Source organism: Cyrtonyx montezumae, unplaced genomic scaffold, assembly GCF_038088225.1.
Source record: "Cyrtonyx montezumae isolate F1298 unplaced genomic scaffold, pur_monq_1.0 scaffold_22, whole genome shotgun sequence".
NCBI classification, from domain to species: domain Eukaryota; kingdom Metazoa; phylum Chordata; class Aves; order Galliformes; family Odontophoridae; genus Cyrtonyx; species Cyrtonyx montezumae.
In genome coordinates this window covers 4,298,062-4,309,513 of record NW_027071959.1, presented here as the reverse complement: position 1 = coordinate 4,309,513, position 11,452 = coordinate 4,298,062, and the positions used below count along the sequence as shown (strand labels likewise).

The 11,452-nt window shown below is 55.3% G+C and overlaps 1 protein-coding gene across 1 annotated transcript in view; it reads right to left on the bottom strand.

Annotated features, from left to right (window-relative positions):
- Window positions 1-293: 293 nt before the first annotated feature.
- Window positions 294-11,452, bottom strand: part of IGSF9B (immunoglobulin superfamily member 9B) — a 36,203-nt gene continuing 25,044 nt past the window's right edge. The window contains exons 18-20 of the mRNA XM_065738331.1: window positions 8,874-10,499; window positions 1,052-1,173; window positions 294-531 (exon numbers count right to left, since the gene is read on the bottom strand). Coding sequence (XP_065594403.1) covers window positions 308-531; window positions 1,052-1,173; window positions 8,874-10,499 — 1,972 coding nt within the window. The 3' untranslated portion in view covers window positions 294-307. The remainder of the gene's footprint in view (window positions 532-1,051; window positions 1,174-8,873; window positions 10,500-11,452) is intronic.

Here is an 11,452-nt window from a genome sequence, read left to right as displayed (position 1 = left end):
CCACTTCCACCTACACACACCCTGCAGAAGCAGATGCCAAAATCTCCGCCTATGCCTTTTACATCTGAAGACTCTCTGAAACCGAGGTGTGACTCCACCTTCCCATCTCACCAAAGCTCAAAGGGGGAGATGCAGATCTGAGGAGCCCCACGCATCCTCCCCCCCCCCCTCTCTAGACCCCAACCCACCCCGGGTCCCTCCAAGCTCATCCTTGCCACGGGCTGCCCAACCCCAGCGTGCACGCAGATGAGGTTTCATCTCCCTCTACCCTCTCCCTTTTAACCTTCTCTCTCGGGTCAGCACGAGGCTAAAGCAAAGTGGCGTGCCCGCTGGGGTCGTCGTGGTCCACGCTGTTGAGGATGGCTGTCTGGTCCTCGGGGAGCTGCCGGTGGCAGAGGTCGTCCTTCAGCGCTGAGAGGCGGGCGAAGGGGTCCTGACGAGGATGTCTCTTCTTCTTGCGGAGGCAGACAGCCTCGTCAGGCCACAGTACCTGAGAGCTGGGAAGGTGCTGAACCTGGGAGGCAGAGCCGTCTGCGGAGGAGAGAAGGCAGAGGGGTGAGATACGGAACTCAACTGTGGCACTGCCGTAAAACGGAGCTTATATCAAGACTGTCCTTCCTCCTCGTGCCACTCCAAACCCCGACACGTGAGGGATAAGGAAGGGGGAAAGATTTGCTGGAAGGAAAGTAGGCCTCTGTAGGAGAGGATGTGGAAAGTCACCTCTCGAGCGGAGGGGAGAGAGGAGGAAGAGTGAGGATGGGGGCTCCAGCGTGCAAGAAGCAGGTTGGACATCAGGGAAAAAGAAACACAGAAGAATCCTTAAAAAAAAAAAACCAAAGAAAATAAAGTCACTAAAGATGGGTAACAGGCAGATGTTAAAGGAGGGAAGGGAAATGGGGTTAGGAAGCAGGGGAAGAACTGTGGACAGCTCGTGGGCAAGCAGCCATCCATCTGGGAGGCAGGAGCTAGGCAGGCGCTCGGTGACCAACCCAAGCAATCCATGGGGGCACAGAGGGGACGCTGCTGGGGACTGCGGGGTCCTCACACTCACTGGATTGTTTTCTGGATTTCGAGGAGCCCTTGGATGACTTTTTGGGCTTCTTTATCCGCTGGTATTTCAGAGCTTCGAGCCTCTCAGGTGCAGCAGCGTCCCAGGACGGAGATGGACGTTTTCTAGAAAGGAAAAGCAGACACGTGCCATCAGCGGCTCCGGGTCACGCTTGGGTTGTGGGGCGTCCCAGGTGGGGCACGGTTGACCCCAACCAGCTCTGCCATGGAGAAGGAAAAGGTGAGAAAGCCCAGGCCGGGCACGCTGCCGCAGGAGACCCACACGTGTCCGTGTCCCCGTCCCCTCCCGCTCAGCTGCACTGCGAAGTCCCAGCACACAGAGAGCGCAGCCGGCACCCGGCTCACCTGCCTGCCACACCGGCACTGCTAGACACAAAGGACGGGGCAGATCCTATGTCCGATAAGGCATTTTTGGGAAGTGGAGGGAAACCCCTTGGGATGGAAAGGGAGGAAGAGACCACGCAGAAGCGGCACGACAGCACCGAGACCTGCGCAACATGGGGCGGGTGACACCGGCGCAACGAGCAGGATGGAGGCAGGGATCCTGCCTGGCTCCCACGGCAAAAGAAACAGGGGCTGCACAACAGACAGGGACACGAAGGGCACAGCTGGGGTCGGCACCTTGCTCCCAGCTGGAAGCGACAACAGACGGATAACAGCACAGAAGCTCCTGCTCCTTCACAATGGGACGCCTGGGAGCTGGATGTTCTGGCCCCGCAGCTTGGAAATGAAAATGCCAGTAAGATTTCGTTATGAGGAGGGGATTTGTAATGGGATTTTTCCAGTGGGAGAGTCAGGATTTGTAAGAGACCGTTTCCCAGACTTAGTCCCCAAGTAATTCTCGTACAGGAATCTGCTCAAGGTTAAGCAGTCTCCCCTTCACAAAGGCTTTGTGCTCCATTTCCCTTTGCTGTACCTGTTTTGCCAAGGATTTTTCAATCCAAGGATTGAAAAATATGACTGCTATACTGCAGGGCAGTAGAAGAAAACCTTTTCCTTCGGAGAACAGCTGGTCCAGCTCTCATCTGTAACACAACACAGCATCCCCCCATTTGCTGCACTCCCCTTTCTTTTACTTTCATGTCTCCCCAAGTTGTACAAACCTCAAGCCACAGAAGCACAAGTCTGAATTAAGGCTATGAGTGGTGACCTGGGATCAGCCTTAGAGAGCAGCCTGCACATGAGGTGCCCAGAAACAACACGAGCCCGTCCTTTACCCTGTCCCATCCTTCAAAGAATGGGATGGCAATCTTCTGGTCCCTTAACTCGGTCGCTGCAGGTCAGTGACCAAAGCTCATCACCAAATCAGCAACGCAGCAGGCAGCACTGACAGCAGCTCCTGGATCTTCAGGTTTCCGTGATGGTGGCAGGGCTCAAAGTGCCAGTCCACCCTGTCCCCTGTGGTCAGGCAGGTCTGGCCGTGCTTCCAGAGCCATCACCAGCAGAAAGTGTGAGCAAAGCTCTTCTTCGGTGCAGTTTCCAGCAGCGAGTACGTGGGCACGTCCCACACATAGAAGCAGAGGAATGAGAACTTCCAGATGGTGAACCCATCTTCTCAGCAGGTTTACTTCTACCCAAGCACACGATGCCTTCCTTCTGTTCCCCTTTTACTGCACCTTATCCAGTCCAAGAGGGCAACTAACAGCAAATAACCATGACAGGCTGAAAAAAAAACACACAGGAAAGGAGAGGACCCCCTGCTTTCCCCATTAACACACTGCTGCACACAAGGAAGGCGACATGGAAGAGGAGGATAGGCGTGCTGCTACCTGAGGTCCATCTGGAGCATCTCATCTCTACAGCAGGGCACACACACACACACACACACACAAGGCTTTCCCTCTGCCAGACTCCACGTGTGCCATGAAACACCGGTGTGGGAGTGCAGCTCGTGGGCAATCCCAGATCCCAAGTGGCTGCAGGAGCTGTGCACACTTCAGCTGGAGAGGCACTGAGAGCTCCCCAGAACCGTTTCCCCCTTGGGGAGCAGAAGGGGCTGTTTTTGAAGATGCATGTGATTACAAAGCTTCTCACTTTTGCTATTAGCATTGGAGAGCACCAAGGAAAACGCAGCGTAATGCGATGAAGCAGCCGGGGAGCAGCAGACGCAACAGAAACCCAAAGGCTGGGATAGAAAAACCCCCTTCATGTTTCCCATTGCAACAGAGACATCAAGGCAAGGATGCTCCTGGAGATCCTCTCTTCCAGCTCCCAGCAGAGCAGTGCATCAGCTGAAGATGAAGCATCTCATTACACAAGCTGGTAGCCCTGCTGGCGGGATCCAAACGAGTCTTCCCTCGCAGGGAAGACATTTACAAGCTTGTAAAGTCGCTGTGCTTAAATGCCTTCTCCCCACAGCCCCAACATACAGCAGCTTGAGCAAGAAAGGTACTTGGCCAATCTCAACATCAGCTACTCCAGTGCCAGTCCATTGCCATGGGGCTCATGTGTGCCAAGCCCTGGATATCACTGTGTTGCCCACGAGCATGCCTTTCTGTCCCGCAGCCCAGACAACTTTGCTAATGCTATTAGAGCTCCGTATGTTAAAGCCTCTTGCTATTTCCATTCTTTTTTCTTCTAAGAAGATGCTAGTGACTGTGGCATGTTGACAAAACGAGACAGATTTACCAAGGGATTATGAGGAAATTGCCTGAAGTTCGTTTCTGCTAGTTCTCCCTAATTGGGCTTGTATTTATCCCCACAAACATAAACAGCGAGCGCACTGAACCCATGTGTCACTATAAATACTGTCTGACCTCTGGCAAGGAAGAGATACAGTGGAGGACGAAACGATGCTACTCACCAGCCAAATTTTATCTGCTCAACCCACCCTTTATTTCTTCAAAGGTCTCCGACTCAACCGAATTAATTTGCATTTTAAGTCCAGCCAAAAGCCTCTTCCTGCCCCCAGAGTCTGTACTTCAGGCAGCTGTCCATGCACGAGGGATCCTGAGCACCAACAGACGTGAGGTTCAGAGAGGGGGGATGAACTTCTGCAGACTTCAGCACGGAGCCAAGCAAAGATGCTTCAAGAAACACACACGATTTCCAGACGTGAGCCTCCTGTGCGATGCCATAGAACATTTGGCACAGAATTCTTCCTCGTGTCTTCGAAGGACAGCCCCTTCTGAGCAAGCAAAGGGCACAGAGAGGTCCTGGAAAGACTGACAAAGTACTCAGCCCCAGGACAGTAAAAGGTAGCTATGACTTATCCAAACCAACCAATATCACAGCTGCATTCTCTTCAAACATCTTTCCTCATACGAAGTGAAGATGTAAAGGACAAGGCTCCGAAAGCATCACTAATATTTTTCTGCCCCCCGGGAAAGCCACACGAAAGCACAAGCTGTGACATTCAAGGACACCGGGTGTCTGTGTCACCTCGTGGAGGTCTCTCACACCCTTCCCCATCTTCTTTTCTCCTTGAGTCAAGACAGAGATATCCAGGAATAGCTTGGACACAACAGAGCATCTCCTCAGCCACCTCCAGTGCCCACCACATCCCAGCCAGGCTCCTCCAACCCCTCATCCTTGGATGAAGAGCTCCACTTGCCCACACGAGGCTCCACCTCAAGTTCAAGTCCTTACAATTCCCTCAAGACGTCTTGTGCTCTGTGCTCTGAGGCAGTACCCAGTGCCACCTCTGTCCTGAGATGCCACCACACATCACTTGAGATCCTTTAGTGCGAGAGGTGCTGGAGAGACACAGCAGTGGTGGCCCCTTCCCCCAGAGCTGTTGCCAGGCCACCACTGCCAAAATGAGGGAGGAGGGGGCTGGTGACAGCAGGGAGCAACCAGAGCAGGGGAGCCCTTCTGCAGGTCTGCAGACAACACAACTCATCTACACCATGGACTGCACCATGCTGACGGAGAGGAGAGAGGACGAGGGAAAAGGGACTGGAGTGGAGAGAAAGGGGGGGGATACAAATCACGGGAGAAGAGGGGAGAAAGGAAGATAAATGAAAAACAGGAGTGAGAAAATATATAAGTAAAAAACCAAACAAAAAAAAGTAAAAATAAAATAATAATAAGAAGAAAGAAGAACGCACTCAGACAGGAGGACTCACAACTTCTCCAAGCGGGAGGAGGCATGAAACACATGCAGAGGATCAGCACATGGACAGTCTTTAAAGGGGAACCTGTTTACTTTCAAGAGGGGAGCGAGGGGTGCTCCTGCACTCCTGGTGCTGACATCCCTTTGTCACTCAATGCTACGATGCACCCAGCCTGCGAGCTCCCAGCACCAGCAGCACTGCCCTGGCAACGGGGGCCGGGGGGGGGCAGCCTGTGATGCCAAGGGGTGCAGGAGCTTGGTGCCTCATCTGTGGATTTTGGGTTTCCCTCTGCAGGGAGACAACAGTGTCCTCTTCCCTGGTAGGAGACGCATCACCGCGCACTGGGTTGAAGCAGAAGATGGAAAGCTGCTAGAGCTAGCTCAGTAACAGCTGCATTTCTCCCTGCTCACCTTTGCCCAGCAAAAGCCAACGTGTGGCAGCTCCTGCTCCCAGTGCTGGGATGGGCTGCAGTGCCACCAACCCACAAACTGCCTCTCCCTCTCGTCCTCTCGGCTTTTATTACTGCAGTACAGAAATCCGGCTGCTCTAGTAGAAAATCCCTCTGCTCCGCATCCACTGACAATTTTACAACCCCAAATCATCACAAAATTACTTGGCTGGGCTCTTTACAGGATTCCTCGCTTATTAGAGCAAGATTTATTCTCCTTACTGGCTTCCCCTTTTTTGGGATAATGACTCTGGACTCGCTCCTGCAATTCCAACCCCTGGCAGCACCTCAGAGCAGGACGCACTGCTGCTCCCCAGCAAGTGTCCTGCAGGACAGCATCACCCTGCTCCTGGCACCCACCCACCCATGGGGCTTGGTGCTGAGACAGCATCCAGCTGCAACCTGTGCAAGAGCCTCACCAAGCTAGGTAAGAGTCTGGACTGGTCTGGCTGTGCTGAATCCATACTCACTTCGGAAACACCATGGAGGTCAAACAGCACTGCTCAAGAGCTCTGAAAACTGCAAGGCTCAAACCAGAGGGGTTTTGCCACACCAAGAGGATGGCTCCTCCGCAGAGCATCCATCCCCACTCCCATCACCAAGATTCAACACTCCTTCCTTCCTCCCCTCTTCCCACCCCATGACAAACCTCCACACGAGCTGGAGGAAATCACAGAACTGTTTGGGTTGGAAGGGACCTTTAGAGGTCATCTATAGCCCTACTCCCCTGCAATGAACAGGGGTTTCTCTCTCCTGGAAATATCCACCCGGTTTCCCTAGGCATCTCTCCCACTCCACTCAGGCTGTTCAGGGAGTAGGAGCCAAGCCCTTGACACCCTTGAATCTAACAAACCATGGGGATGGCCAAAAAGTCCCATCTTCATTCCCACCTTCACCTGGCTTGACAGCCAGCTGGGTCAGCGTTCTCGCTCCTGAGGGCTGAGAACAAGCACCATCCCACCTGGTTTTATCAATTTTAGTAAATGAGGAAAAAGAAGGAAATCTTCTGCTTCCAAGAGATCAGGAAACCATCTCCCGATTGCTCCTGCTGCCGTTCCAGCCTGTGGCCATCCAGGAAACAGCTCCAACACGGGAGCCCCTAAGAGGTATTTCCTTGAGAGAACCTTTCCAGATTTACTTAGGGCTGTTTAATTACAGCTGGGTCAGAAGAAGTCTTACAGATTTCTCCAAGGAGCATTTCAGAGAGGGGAGGGCTTTGACTGCAACTACATCCGCCACGGGAACGATGAAGCACTCCACCTGCCTGGAACTGTGGTGGAGGTGCTGCCAAGCACAGAGCCCCACCTCGAAACAAAGCCTTTCTACATCTGAGAAACCTTGGGAAGAAGAAAACAAGGACGGAAACAAAAATCTCCACAAAAAGGAGTGGAAGCAGAGAGCTCTTTCGGAGCCGCAGCCCACGAGCACTGCTTGCAGCCGGCTCGTCGCAGAGGCTATTTCAACCAGCTCAAAAAGTGCAGGGCTCTGAGCTCCTCCAAAGGGATAGGGGAAACCCAAAAGCCACAGAGACTGTACGTCCAGAGGTGTTTCCTAGTGTTTTATAATTCCTTATTCCCCTTTAAAGGAAGAGATGGTATTGGAGAAGCCCCTTCCATGTCCCCTCTCATGCCCCGCTCCCGGCCACCCTCCGCAGCGCCCACACCATCCTTTCGGACATGGATCACCCTTACCTATTGAGCTGAGGAGAAGCTTGTCTCGACAACACTGCCCAGATAGCTGAGATTAATCAAAAACAAAGCAGTTATCAACACCCGCAAGGAGCCGAGCTCCGCAACACATCAGCACGTCAACAACTCCAAAAGGAAAAGGAGGGAAAGAAACCAAACGGAAACACAAACGAAACAAGGCTGGAGAAGAAAGGGGGGAAAAGAAACAAGAAGAGAAAGGAAAAGAACAAAAAAAAAAAAACTAATCATCAACAAAGCGAATGGATACACTGCTTAAAAGCACGGACAACAGTGCTCTAACACAGACTTGTCCTGCGACTGTCCTGTACCTGGAGCTCCTCGGGGCACCCTGGCTCTGAGACTGCGTGGAGACGTGGACCTATGTATACGTGTCTGCATCGCTACGGATCTGCGCTCCCAAGAGCCGCGCAGAAATCATCTCAGGTCCTCCAGGTCCTCTCCCCCCCCACCCCCAACCTCTCCCATGAGCCCTCCCCCCACACCCTACACATACACCCCCCCCTCCCCCCATTCCCCAGCCGTGCTGGAGGGATTTCCTAAGGCCATAACGCTTCCAGGTACCAGAGAGTGGGAGTGAAATGCGGAGGGCTCTGCGGGGTGAAAGGCTGCCCCCCCCCCCACCCCCCACCCCAAAAACCACAGCTCTGCTCCGCACGCCTCCGACCGCGCCGTGGGGCTCCATCACGAGCCGAGGGGCTCGGCACCCCCCCACCCAACCCCCACCACGACAAGCCGAAATGAAGCGAGACGAAAGGATGGAACGAAAGCACGGCTACGGGATCTAGGGTGCTGTGAAAGAGACGGAGGAAGAGAGGAGAAATACAGAGAGAGAGAAAGACGCTTTTTGCCTGGAGCAACCCTGGTACCTGGAAAACCAGCCGCTACAGTCTAGTGCAGCCACATCCCTCTTTAGGGCAGGATCTGAGCGTGCCGGCAGCCTCCTGAATTCCACTGGGTTATTTTTTCCTCTCCTGACATGCTGCTGGTGGGGCTAAGTCCTTGATCTCTCCCTGCCCGCGTCCTGGGGCTGCAGCATCCCTTTTGCAGATGGGGGCGGTGGTTTTTATAGCTGTTTCTGTCATGCATTTAAGCTCTCTAGATTCCGCGGGATGGAACAGAAGGAAGACATAGGCGCAGCAGCCCTAACGTTCGAAGAAAGCCAAGAGCCAGAAGCTAGAAGAGGAAACAACCGCCGGTGACACCAGGACACTTACCTACGCCAGCCAAGAGCCAGGCCTGCGGCCCAGGCATTTGCCAGCCCAACCACAGAGCTCTGGTTCCCACATCAGCAGTCAGGGAGGAGGAAAGCAGCACTGGGAAGGCTGCCTGCCTAACCCCGAGCCGGCTCGGGCAGCGGCCATGCACCCTGCACCCGCAGCGTGAGCCTCTTCAGAGCCGCGGCATAGCAAAGCCCGCGGGACGCCATCTCCAAAAGGGATGCTGCAGCGTACCCAGAGAGACCCTACAGTTCGGATGATGATGGCGGGGAGGGAGTTGGAAGGGAAAGGGGAGGGCGAGGCAGGATGGGGAAAGGTGGGAGAGGGCCTGGGGAGGAGGAGGGTGGGGGTGGAAGCACGGGTCTCACGCACTTACCCCGAGGTGGCTACCGTTGTCGATGTGGGCTCCGGTCTGAGAATCTCCTCGCTAGCCCTCCTCGGAGAGGGGATGTCTCCAAAAACATCCATGGTGTCCGCGGGCAGGGAGGAGCCTTGGGAGCCAGAAAAGCCAGTGGTCAGCGAGGTGAAGGCCGTGGCAGGTCGGTAGCTGGGGCTCTCCCCACGGCTGCTCGGTGCGGGGGATCCGGTGGACGGCGTGGATTTGCGGGAGAAGCTGACCGCTGCCGGGGGCTGCAGGGTGATCTCCGACACCTCGGTCTGCTGGATGAGGCCCGGACGGGGCCTGGCGCGGGCAGTCAGCTCTGGGGAGCTGTTGCGGGAGCTGAGGGGGCTTTGGGTCAGAGGAGAAAGCCTCGAAGGTTGTAGCACCACCTGATGTAAACTTGGCTCAGCCCTCCTGACCTGCCGAGGGCTGGGCCGAGGTCGGGGCTGGGGCTCGTACCACCTGGTGTCCAGGCTGAATGTGCTTGTGCCGCTGTGGCCGATGGGCTCGGACGGTTCGTGGTAAGGCAACACAGGTATGCCCATACCTTGACTGGTATGTCTTAGCTGCCCTTGACATCCCATGGGTTGCATAGGTTTGTCCTGCCACTTGGTGGTGGTGGTGGGCACAGAGGTCTGGCCCCTGCTGGGTGACTTGCCAGTCCAACTCTTTGGTGCCTCCAGGGGCAGGATGCCCGGGTAGGATGCGGGGACGACCTGAAGAGAGGAAGGAGGCGGCCCCCGAGGAAGACAACCGGTGGGCTGGGAGCCCTCGGCCGCCGCCTCGCACTGCTGGAGCTGAGGGGGGAACGTCGCAGCGGGGGACGCTTCCAGGCTGCCGAAGGGGAGCCCCCAGGGCTCAGGGGACCGGCCCCCCGTGGGGGTCTGGGCCAGGGGCAGCGTGCTGTTGGAGGCGTTCTCCCCGTTCTCCTCAGGGATGGTGGGGTGTCCAAAGGGCCCCTCGGGGTGCAGCGGCGGGGAGGACATGACCGAGCTCAGTGGGCTGACTTCTGGCATGTAGAAGGGCGGCGGGTCCACCTCCCCGGGGCTGCTGCTGCTGAGGTAACCGTAAAACTGGTGGTGGAAAGCCCGGGGGGCCGGCGGGCGGGCCTGGCCTGTGGCCTGCAGGGCGCTGGGACCCTCCAGTGCCCGGTGGAACCGGGGGCTGTATGCTGGTGGCTGAAGGTAGGACTCCTGGCTGGAGGAGAGAGGGGTGAGCTGGGCCTTGAGGGCCGTGACAGAGGCTGGGACGACGGGGTCGTCGTTCTCCTCGTCCGACTGCCGGAACTCGGGGTACATGTCCGTCTCCTCCACGAAGGGGAAGCCCTCGATCCGTCGCGTCTTCAGTGAGGGCTCCATCTCCGCTGGGTCCATGACGAAGCGGCCGTCCGGTCCACGGCTGATGAGCTCGATGGGAGTAGTGGCCTCAGCTTCGGCCTCCGCCTTGGAGACGCTGTACTTCTTGCTGCTGATGGCTCGCTTGGTCTTCTTGTAGAGGGAGAGCTCTTTCTCCTTGGTGGGGCTCAGCATCCGCTTGGCCTGAGGGCCTTGGTCGTCGGAGGACTCGGAGGGGGGACGGAGCGTGCGGATGCTCTCCGGACTCACCTTGCCAGAAGACAACCTGGACCACAGGGGAGAAAAAACCGAGAGAGGGGGCGGTCACCGGAGGGGAAACAAGCTCTTCTCACCCAGAAGAACTGCTGGATCCAGAAAGCAAAAATCTCAAAAGAGAAACTGCTGGAAGAAATCTGTGGGGACTACCATGGCAGCTTGGCCAGCTCCGACATAGGCTGTGAGAAGCAAGTGTGAAAGAGGAGCCAGAAGCACCACACACCATTCCCACTCCTCAGGACACCTTCGCATCCCCCTTAGGGCAGGCAGCTTGCTCCAATGTCTCTCAACAAGCTCCACGGTCCCATCAGAAGGAAAGACAGATCCAGAGCTTCCTTCCAACTCCTTCCAAAGTTTCCTACATTCACCAAAGCTACCCACATCTGGGAAAGTCCCCAAGAGGTGCTCTCCCATTTTAGGGCTCCAGAAGAACCTCAGGCAAACATTCTCAAACAGATCTCAGCATCTCGTTCAGAGATGCTGATAGATGGCTTTAAATCAATTTTTTCCCCATTTCAAATTCTCAAATTTAAGGCTGAGAGCCACGCAAGATAAAGAGATGGCAGGAGGAGATAAGTAACAGAACAGCATCCCTATTCAGAAAGCCTCAGACAAACAGGATTGAAGGGCAAAAGGTAGCAGATCCGGCAGGGTTGATGTGAGCACAGCCATTTCAGTGCAGCAGATGAACTGAGAAAAGGAAGATAAAGATCCACCAGCACTGGGACACTGTGCAACAGTCCAGGAGCCTAAGCATGAGGTGTCCACACCTCAGAATCTTGCACTTGCATCAGAAAGATGCTCTTGATATTTAGTGGCTTTAAGCACTTTTGATGGTCTCAGAAAGGAGTGTGCGCAGCATCCAGGCCCACAGCCTTTGGGCACATGTGCAAAGAGGCTTCAGCATGGGATTCTTCATGGGAAATGAAAAGACAGGCGCTTAAAATTCTGAATTTCCCAAGA